Source organism: Octodon degus, unplaced genomic scaffold (assembly GCF_000260255.1).
Source record: "Octodon degus isolate 3935 unplaced genomic scaffold, OctDeg1.0 scaffold00054, whole genome shotgun sequence".
NCBI lineage: Eukaryota > Metazoa > Chordata > Mammalia > Rodentia > Octodontidae > Octodon > Octodon degus.
Genome location: NW_004524630.1, coordinates 5,474,113 through 5,484,401, shown reverse-complemented (window position 1 = coordinate 5,484,401; position 10,289 = coordinate 5,474,113). Strand labels below are relative to the sequence as shown.

The following is a 10,289-nucleotide window of genomic DNA, read 5'->3' as shown; positions in this document are numbered from 1 at the left end:
CTGCTGCTTCCTGCCTGCTTGGCACGAGCTCTTTTTCTTCTGCTGTGCCTCTCTGCCACACCTTCCTGCCTTGGAGCCAGCCAGTTCTGCACTTAAACCTCCACAAGCCGTGAGCAACAATAAGCATTTCTTCCTTTAATTTGTGGATATTGTGTGTTTAATCCCAGTTATAAAAATGTAACTAAGACACTAGAATAGTTTGATTTTGGAATTCACATATTTTTATAGGGAAAAATGGATTTCTACATCTAGGGCAGAGTTTAACATTGATTCTGGGGTCTTGATAACCTTACTATCAAAACAGGTGAATTTTCCTAGGTGATTTCGCAGGTCTGAGAATTTAAGATTATAGCTTAAAACACTATTTCCTTTGTTCCATTCCATTAATCACCCATTAATCATTTCCTTGTTTGGAAATTTAAAGTAACTTATTGTTTTGAGAAACAGCTTTGCTCTTGGTGACATATAGAATTATTAACGTTGAAGAACAAAAAAATTTTTACCAAGTAATTGGCTTTTGCAACTTTCAGCAGATGGAATTTTACTTTTATTGCAAGGCGCACAATGATACACACAATGCACACTTAGCATCTTCTGCAAGTACAATATATAAATAATATGCATCATAGTTAAGAATATCTGAGTATACGAGTACGCTTTTCTTTCAGAGAAAATTACCTTGGGACAATCAGGTTTAGGCTCTGTGTGGATGGGATTTTCACACTCATGCTGAATCATCCAAAGAATTCTTGATTAGAAAATAAATCTTATTGAATGGGCATACGACATTGCCATGGTTTCTGACATCGTGTAAGCCAGCTAATAGAGTCTTTTGTTTCATTCACTCATCTTATGTCCTTCCAGTAGATCAAACACCTACAAATTCTAATACGACTTAAAGAATGCTTGCTTCTCAGTCATCTATCACAAGAAGAAATCATTTTCCTAATATACTTGTGAAGTTCTTTGATTTCTTTTGAGTGTTTTCCAACTTTGCTTCCTTTCAGCAATAAGCCTGCAGTTGTGTGTACATTCTTCACATCCAGTGAGCTTCGCAAGTAGCTTCATGGTCCTGACCACCCCGCTTCCCTCCTTCCAGCCGGAGCCGCAGCTTTCAGTCTCGCTGCTGCCTCCTGCATGACTGGCTCACTTCCCTGCACTTTCTCTGACCCTTGGCGAGGTCCTGTTTTTCCAGAGTTGTTACCGGAGTGAGGAGATAGAATTCCTACGGGGTCGATCTGAAGGTCAGATGTGCGCAGCGCTGGTCTCCAAGAGACACAGTAGGTGGGGCCCTCCACAGGAAATGCTAGAGCAGGCCCAGCAGGTGCCAGGCAGCATCTGTGAGGCAGCAGGCTTAGGATGACGCAGGAATGGCCGCGACATCACTGCTCCCCGGCACTAGGCTGACACGCGAGGCACTGGCTCCATCTCTCTGCCCCCCTCTCCATCTCTCTTTCACTTTCCTCCTTGTTCCCCACCTCTGCTTCTCTCTTGTGCACACTTTTGATAAAGAAATACATTCATACGAATGGTGTCCTTCCTACCACAAGTGACTGAATTAACATTGCTTTCAAGCAGCATCCTAAACTGCCATTCATCCACATTCTCTCTCTTCCTGCAGTTTGGGGGACGTCAGCATTAGCAGTAATTAAGAAGCTAGGAACATGCAGCAGGAGCAAAGTTGCTAGCCACTTCTCTCCTTGGGCTGCAGCTGTCTCTACGCGGTACACTCAGGCAAAGGTTCGGATCCCAGCAGTGGCACTTAACATGTGGAACAGCATATGGAATGCTAATTTACAGTGAGGGGTCTACTGTACATAATTTCATTCCACGACACTATCTTTATTCCATTTTGGTCTGGCTCTTCCTTGAAGAGGTCTTCCAATTTCTTATTTCAATAGGGTTTGTCCCCGGAACTACTTTCCATGGAGATATCCCTCTTATATGACAGGTAAGACTACTTGTTAATGTCAACCAGCATTTAAACCATTCCTATCTACACTCAGTGACAAGGATTTGGGCACATCTGGGAGTCTCACTGAAATTTAAGAAATACTCAGAAGAACGCTATGTTTTTCATTAAGCAAAGCCCCCACGATGTTGCTTAGGCCATTAGACGGCATAAAATCCTCAAACGGAGACAAGCATGTCCATTCTAAAATTCTGAAGCCACATGCAAAGCATTCTGTGTAAGGTTTCATTTCCAGAAGGACAGACAACATCCACGACAGAGAATGCACCTGCTGAGCGGAGCTCACAGACACAGTGAGGCCAGCAATCACGTAGGCCTACACCTTAGAGCATCCTACCAAATTCCAAAGGGTGATGTAAGACCTAGGCCTGCAGACGGCTATTATTTCTACTTTATCTCTTTTCTTCTTCCCCGGAAAATTATGGAAAAAGCCATACTTTGAGTTTTAGAGACACCAAGAGGCAATGTATATGTCGGATGGCAGTTGCAGCAGAATTATCCTAAATGCGCTATTGACGGCATTAGCTCCAGCGGTCACATCCTTCAGAAAATACGCTGCGCGTTATGTCCAGGCACCCCAACTGGCATAATGGCCTAATTCAGTACTCATTTGGGAGCAATTCTGCTGCCTGCTGAAGCCACAAAATAGCATCTCGAGATGTGTGGAATCAAAACGCCTTCTCTCCACGAACAGAGAGAATGTGGAAGTAGCTGTATGCTGATAAAGGGGTGCCGCAAATGCAGGAACTTGCGCTGAGGTTCCAGTCTGAGAGTGAGTTAAAGGCTTGGGGCTTGTTAACACTGAGTTATAGGTACTGCTGAAAGATGACCAGATTATGCTTGGCCTCTGAAAGAAATCATGCAGACACCGCCCCCCCAGAGATAGTTGACATTACAGCAAAATGTCTTAGCATCCTTCTATCAATTCCTAACAACTCAGGGAATATCATTAGCATATCCTTGGGAGATTTCCAGTCTGGAAAGGAAACTCATTTTTTTTTCACATAGACTATGATGGATAGATGAAAATTATATATACTGTCAGTGGTATGGAGCCATTTTATGCTTCCTGATATTGGTTCATGCTTTTTCAGAAGACTTAGCTGAACAGCATGCTAAAAAACATGAATACTCAGTTTTCAAAATATTAGACTATGTTAGAATCCACCCCTTGCATGTTTAAATAAGTGTACAAGTGTCAAGATAATGTCCCATCATACGCGAGCATCAGGTACCTCGAGCACGTGTCCAAGTCCTGTCAGGCAGGGACCCTCACGGCAGCCCCATGAAATGCATCTCTGTCTAGGAGAGAGACAGAGGATGAACCATGGCACTGTCCCCATTCTTTCCAGGGCTGGTGCTGTCAGGGTTGAACATCTGGACTGGGTAGCCCTGAAGCTCTGAAGCCAGACTCTGTTGTTTTCTCTTTTACTTTTTTTTTTTTTTACACAGAGCTTTGAAGCTAGCTGCACAGAAAGATCCCAACAGATGTGGGCTAAATCCAGGGAACCAGAAGAAAAAGGCTGAGTCCTTTGTTCGTCAGGAGGCTGTGTGTCGATCCTGCATCCCATCGGTTGGTCCTCCATGTTCAGCCTCTCTGTCTCCACTGACCTGACTGTGAATGCAGCCTGCATCTGAAGGTTTCAGAGAGTGAGAGTTCTAAATTTAACAGAGCTGCCTTTCCAGCTCAGACTGCAGTCGTAATTTGAGTTAACCCTCCACCACTGAACTCGTCTCTCCCTGTGGAACTGTAAGAAGACATCTCCACGACTAGTCATACCGGTTTATTCATCCCATCCACGTCGCGCGCGTAACCAGGGTCCTGGACTGTGTGTCTGACTCGGCTCGTGCTCTGCCTCTCCATCCTCGATCTGATGGGAAAGCAGAAGTCCCTGAAACACCGCTTGAAGTTTTCATCCAGGAAGGCATACAGGATGGGGTTCAGGCTGCTGTTGGTGTAGCCCAAGGCAATGCAGAAGTAGTAGCTGGAGAGGGCTGCGGTGCTGTGGGACACGCTTCCCAGGGCCTCCACCAGGATGAAGATGTGAATCGGGGTCCAACAGGTGATGAAGACGGCCACCACCACCAGGACCAGCCTGGTGATCCTGCGGAGGTTGCGGTCCTTCTCCCGGGAGCCAGAGAGGAGCCGGACGCTCTTCAGACGCAGGATCATCAGAGTGTAACACACGATGATGATGAGGACTGGGATCACGAAGGCGAAGACAAAGACGCAGATCTTCATGAAGAGGTCCCACCAGGCATAGTGCTCATCCGGGAACTGCAAGGAGCACTCAATGACATCCACATCTGAGGAGGCAACCAGAACCGTGAGGGGAAGCTTATTAGTGTTACTGCTGTGACACAACTTGCTGAGACAGTCTTGCCACCTTGCCCAGGCTGAGCTGCAACCTGCGACCTCAGCCCCCTGAGTAGGTGAGCTCACAGGTATGCACCTAGCTTGAAAAATGTTTTATTTTGAATACTTTTGCAAAATATTTTATTTTGATTTTGAATACTTTTGTTTGCGAAGGTCTCATTACAGTGAGATGACAGTACCTGAAGTGGGTCACCAGCTTAGTAACGAGGCCATAATATACTAGCTATCCCACCACGGTGCACGAAACAATGACACTCGAAACCTGCCGTTGATTGGTAGCATGCATTATGCTACAGAAAAGTAAGATTAACTGGAATTATGATTTTTCTAGCCATGGGAACTTATTTGACCTTGATGGCTTTTGAAAGAGCCAAATTGTTAAGTTGTAGTATAGCACTTATTTGCACTTCTGTCTATTAAGAGTTCTAGCCTCAGGGCTTGGGCAATTAGAGATAATGTCTATTTATAAGAATGACTACATTTTTTAAAATCTTTTATTTATTTACTTATTTGGTACAGAGTGTTGCTATGCAGTTCAGCTTACAGTGATCTTCCTGTCTCAGCCTCCCCAGTGCTTTGGTGGCTGGCACAGTGCCCTGGGGTTCTGGGGCTGGCAAGGCATGCGGTACCAAGGATTAAACCCAGGACTTGCACTTGCCAGGCAGACACTTAGACTGCTGAGCTATCTCTACAGCCCAGAATGACTAAATATTTTAAGTCTAATTGTTAAATTTAACAAATACCAATTTATCTAAAAACCATTAGCAGGTTTATGTGAATCAATTAAAACAACAAAATTTGTCTAAAAATGATCAGGTATTATGATTTAATAAACACAATCATACCCATTTGATTAAAAGTATTATTTAAATATGAAGGGCCGGAGAGATAGCTCAGTAGAATAAGCACTTACCTGGCAAGCGCAAGGTCCTGAGTTCAATCCCCAGTACCGAAAAGGAAAGAAAAGAAAAGAAGAAAAGAAAAGAAAGAAAGAAAGAGTAAAACTGTTAGAAGTGAAGACCAAAAGCACTCCGAGCTTTCCATCCTCCTGCCTCTGAAGAGTGAGCACAGAACAGGCTCCCCTCGCTGTGGCTGGTCTTTCTTTTCAGATGAGGTGGTGACAGTCAACACTTTGAATATTGTGTTTGTGAAGATTGTATTTTCTTCTGATGTAGGGAAAATCTACCTTAAAATTAGTTCAAGAATTTATTTCTTGGGCTGGGGAGATAGCTCAGTAGAATAAGCGCTTGCCTGGCAAGCACAAGGGTCCTGAATTCAATCTCCAGTACTGAAGGAAAAAAAAAAAAAAAAGAATCTCTTTCTTGCTTACACTTTCAGTTCTCCTACCAGAGAGACAATGTGATATTTACATGTATGTGTCCAATATATTTCACTTAAGAGTACAGTCTCAAGGAGCGACCATTTTCCTACAAATGTCTCAAAGTTATGCTTTTTTTTTTTTTTTTTTTTTTGGCAGAACCAGGGAAAAGGTGTTCTCATGGATGGTAAGAGTAGAATACCAGAGGCTGGAGGAGGCACCAGGGAGGCTGTGTGGGAAAAAAACCTGCCAATAAACAGAAAGCTAACAGATGGAAGGAATTATTTCTGGTGCTCTGTTGCAAAATAGGATAACTGTAGTCACCAATAATGCACGCATATTTCAAAACAGCTAGAGAAGAGATTTTCATTGTTCCTACCATTAAGAAATGATAATTTTCCAATGCACATGCTAATTATCCTATTTGATTACTCCATAGTGTAGAGATGCATTGAAACATCACACTTAGTGCTACATCATACAAAACATATGGGCCAAAATATAGCTTTTCTTTTCCTTGTATATTAACTTCAAAGAATCATGGCTTCCACTGGCACATCCAACACTGTATGCGTCCTGTGCTCAGAGTTAGATCTAATAGCTAAACTCAAGATTTTCTTAAGTGCATTCTTTTTCATTAAGAACAACTTGGCTTCTGCTTGTAGCTATTACAATAATTCTTAGCTACTATAATAATTGTAGTAGGCAGACTATATTCTCCAAAGAAATAATATACACAGAATGTAGAAGAGATCAGATTCAACATATTGTGTTCCTTCACTAAAAATACTGCTGTATACAAGAGACTTCATTATTAAATGAATATTAGATAAATACTGAAAAACTGAGCAACAAGGCAGGACCTGCGGAGGTCATTCTATCAGAGGACTATCCTGATATTCATCTAGTGCTTACAAGACCAGGCACTGCTTTACCAGCATCAATTCAGTAGATGTGGAAAATGTTTGAGGAGATAGGCAGGTGAGAAGCCAAAGTTCTATGTCATGTCTGCCCAATGACACTGTCTACAAATGGAGAACCTAGGAGCTAACCACAGCCAGTTTGTGTCTAGAATCTGTGTTTTAAGGTATATGCACTCTCGTTCAACTGATGCCCAATTCTTTTCCATGGTAATTCTTTATAAATACAAGATTGTGAACTACCCATGCGAGGGTGCCTGGCTCCAGTGTGGACAGCTTATCTAAGAGAGTCCTCCTAGTCACCCAAGATTCTTCACGTGTAGCCTGGGACAACATCCCACAGTGAATGCACTAGACCATCAAGATGGCCTTTCATCACAGGAACAAAAGCTATTTCAGAAAATTAAGAAGAGGGAAGAACAGAGCCTTCCTGCAATGCTAATTTCCTTCCATTTTTTTTCCTTTTGTACTGCACAAATTGAACTCTGGCTGACACTGGTAGATCTTTTCCATCGCGTCTGCACATATTCATCCGCAGCATCTCTCCTGGAGAACCCACATCTGTCTTCACTTCCCCTTTCCAAGGCTAATTGAAATCCATTTCTCTAAAGATGTCATTTTCTGACAAAGATCAGAAGGAACGCAGTGATTAAGTCTACAAAAGGAACTTGAAATGTGAAAACCAGGTCCTTATTGGCCCCGGGAAAATCACCTATCTTCTCGGATTGCTCAGCCTGTTCTGGTCCTGGTAGAGCTCAGGTAGCATCTGCCCCTGAGCTGCAGTTGTGGTATGCAGACAACTCTGCCTTGCAGTACTTTCTCATAATTTATTCCCATTTGCTGCAGGCACGAAGAAACAAAATCTCACGTGTGATTATAATCACACTTTAAAACACTTACCAGACAGAGAAAAGCAGGTATTTCTTAAAACGTTCCAACTATGATAGTGTATCACTCACTGTGTCTGTGTTAGAAACTCATGTCATACCTTTGGGGGAAAAGTTCCCGCTTCGTTTAGAAGCCCCAGACAAGTATGTTTCTCCAGATCCATGGACGACACAACGGGAAGAATGCTCGAGGGTGAGCTGCGAATCTTGGGTGATGACGATGCATCACACGTCTCAGTGTCAGCTCTTCAGTTGCGATACAGTGTGTCCTCCCACGCCGCCGGGTGCTGGCGGGGGCCGGAGAGGCTGCGCATGCGCAGGGCCTGGGCCAGCTGCCACTCTACTTAGCACCCCACTTAGCTGCGGGCTTTGAACCGCTCTAACGCTGCCCAAAGACCGAGAAAGAGGAGCTGTGTGTGCATCGTGCGAAACGTAGCAGGGTGCCAGCACCCGGCCTTTTGCTCTCATCTGGAAACTCCTGGCTGAAAAATAGTCAGTTGTAGTACTTGCAGGGCATCATGAACCTTCTTAATAACCTGCAGCATTTAAACACCCGACGGAGCACTAAATAGCACCTATAAAGTTCAGAGTGGTTGTTCGGCTTTAGGAAAGAGAAGGTACAAACTAGACCTGCTGAGTTGCATCTTCAGAATCCAAAGTCCAGTTTCCTTGCTTGAGCCTCTCCACATTCTTTACCCGAACAGGAGCCGGTCTGGGGATCTGGATTCTGATAACGTCATTTTCGCATTCTACGTTTAGAGGTGGAAAGGAGGGCAACATTGTTTGCATTCGCGTCTTCCATGGGTTTAGGGATCCTATTTCCTTTTGTTATTGTTTTCCATCTAGATTACATATGTCCTACTCACTCCTAAGTTAAAGGTGTATGTAGCTAAAAGTTACGCTTTTATATATGGGATGAAAATTGTTGCTCTTACCTTCCCTCACTTTGGTGCCCCCAAGGACTATGGCAGAAATGCCGACGGACGAGGACAGGAGCCAGATGCAGATATTGATGATCTTTGCCTTCAAGGGTGTCCGGAAGTCCAGCGCCTTCACGGGGTGGCACACGGCAATGTAGCGGTCCACACTCATCATGGTCAGGGTGAATATGCTGGTAAACATGTTGTAGTAATCGATGGAAATGACGATCTTGCAAAGAACGTCCCCGAAAGGCCAGGAATTCATCAGATAGACGGTGCTCTGGAAGGGCATGGTGGTAGTAACTAATGCATCTGCCAGAGCCAGGTTAAATATGTAGATGTTGGTTGCCGTCTTCATTTTTGTATACCTAAAAAACAAGAAACAGTAGCATTTCTGTTTTTCAATTCAAATCCACAAGGTAACTGTGTTTGTGACAGCCTTTGGATTATTGTTTAATTAATTTATTTAATACAGGGTCTCACTATGCAGTTCAGACTCATAGTGATCCTCCTGTCTCAGCCTCCCTAGTGCTAGGAATATGGGCAGGTCTGGGTATCGAACTCAGGACCTTGAGCTTGCTAGGCAGGCATACTACCAAGCTATCTCCTCAGCCCAGCCTTTGGATTACTTAATCTTGCTTTTTCATTTACTTAGTTTTACATATAACATAAGTGTGTAGCATGTAAAATGACTGCTCTACGCAGTAGGGTTAGTTAGAAAAATGGACAAGGATCTCTGACTTCACTGAATTTTTACTTTAATGATTTTCTTGAGAAAAAAAAGTTGAAAAGAGTGTAGACAGATGAAAAGATGAACATACATACAGTTTTTATTCAACAGGTTGAATGTAGTAGAGATCTTTATTTTGGGGCTGATAATTCATTTTACTCTTACCTAGATTTACTGTGCTTCAGCATTTTAAAAGCATTTTTCTTTTACATATCATGAAAAGGATAAAATATTTTCTCCTAGGCATTATTTTTTTCTTTCTGTTTTTAAATTCATTTTAATGAGAAAAAAGATAAAATATCATTGAAACAGTTTCAAAACAGGTTAAAAGGACAGTCACAATAATTAATACACTGCATATTGCTGTCTTTGTATTAGTTATTCAGAGGACAGGATGCAGACATGATATCTTGTCTAAACAATATTTGTACAAACCTTTCTTCTCAATGAGCTAGGAGGAAAGTAGCTGTATATCTCTCCTACTTGCATATATATTTTTCTCAACAAATAAATCCTTTATTTATATCCCCCTTTTTGTTTTGTCAGAGATGGGTGTTCCATTGCAGTTAGAGATGCTGTATTTGGAGAAGTTGTTAAAGGATCTTTTCATATTTGATCTCAGACCAAAGAATGTAGGTACTTGAATTCAGCAAAATAACTCAATATAGTCCAATAGTCCATAATAATAGTGAGTTATCAGCACAACTGGAAATTGTCTGGAGTTGATGACTTGAGCCTTTTACAGCTCAGCATGTTAATATAGCTTTACTTTACTTTTTATACCTCACTTTTTTGCTGGATGGTTAAGATCAAGTTAAAGCAAGACCTATATAACCAAAAATGTAACTTTTGTATCCGACAAGGTCAGTCAAATCCCCTCAGGATTTACTCTGAAATATGTACAGCAGTTCGTAGATCTTTTGTCAGTGTCAGCCATGTGGATGACTCACAGCCTTTACTTGACCAATTTGCTCTCTGTGAAAGCCTGAGATAATGTTATCTCTCTAGATGACTGTCCTTAAGCACACTCTACATCATCGATCACTTTCCTCTGTGGCCCCATAATCTCCTTGATCAGATAATTTGGGACACCATTTAGTATAGGATGTCACAGCAGAAGTTCTGTTATGTCCCGAGTCCTCACTGACTTTGAAGGGCTAGGGCC

The 10,289-nt window shown here is 42.5% G+C and overlaps 1 protein-coding gene across 2 annotated transcripts in view; it reads right to left on the bottom strand.

The window, feature by feature from the left end:
- Positions 1–504: 504 nt before the first annotated feature.
- Positions 505–10,289, bottom strand: part of Oprk1 (opioid receptor kappa 1) — a 29,637-nt gene continuing 19,852 nt past the window's right edge. For both annotated transcript variants that reach the window (XM_004633376.3, XM_023717732.1), the window contains exons 2-3: positions 8,410–8,762; positions 505–4,279 (exon numbers count right to left, since the gene is read on the bottom strand). In XM_004633376.3, the coding sequence (XP_004633433.1) occupies positions 3,747–4,279; positions 8,410–8,762 (886 nt within the window). In that variant the 3' untranslated portion in view covers positions 505–3,746. The remainder of the gene's footprint in view (positions 4,280–8,409; positions 8,763–10,289) is intronic.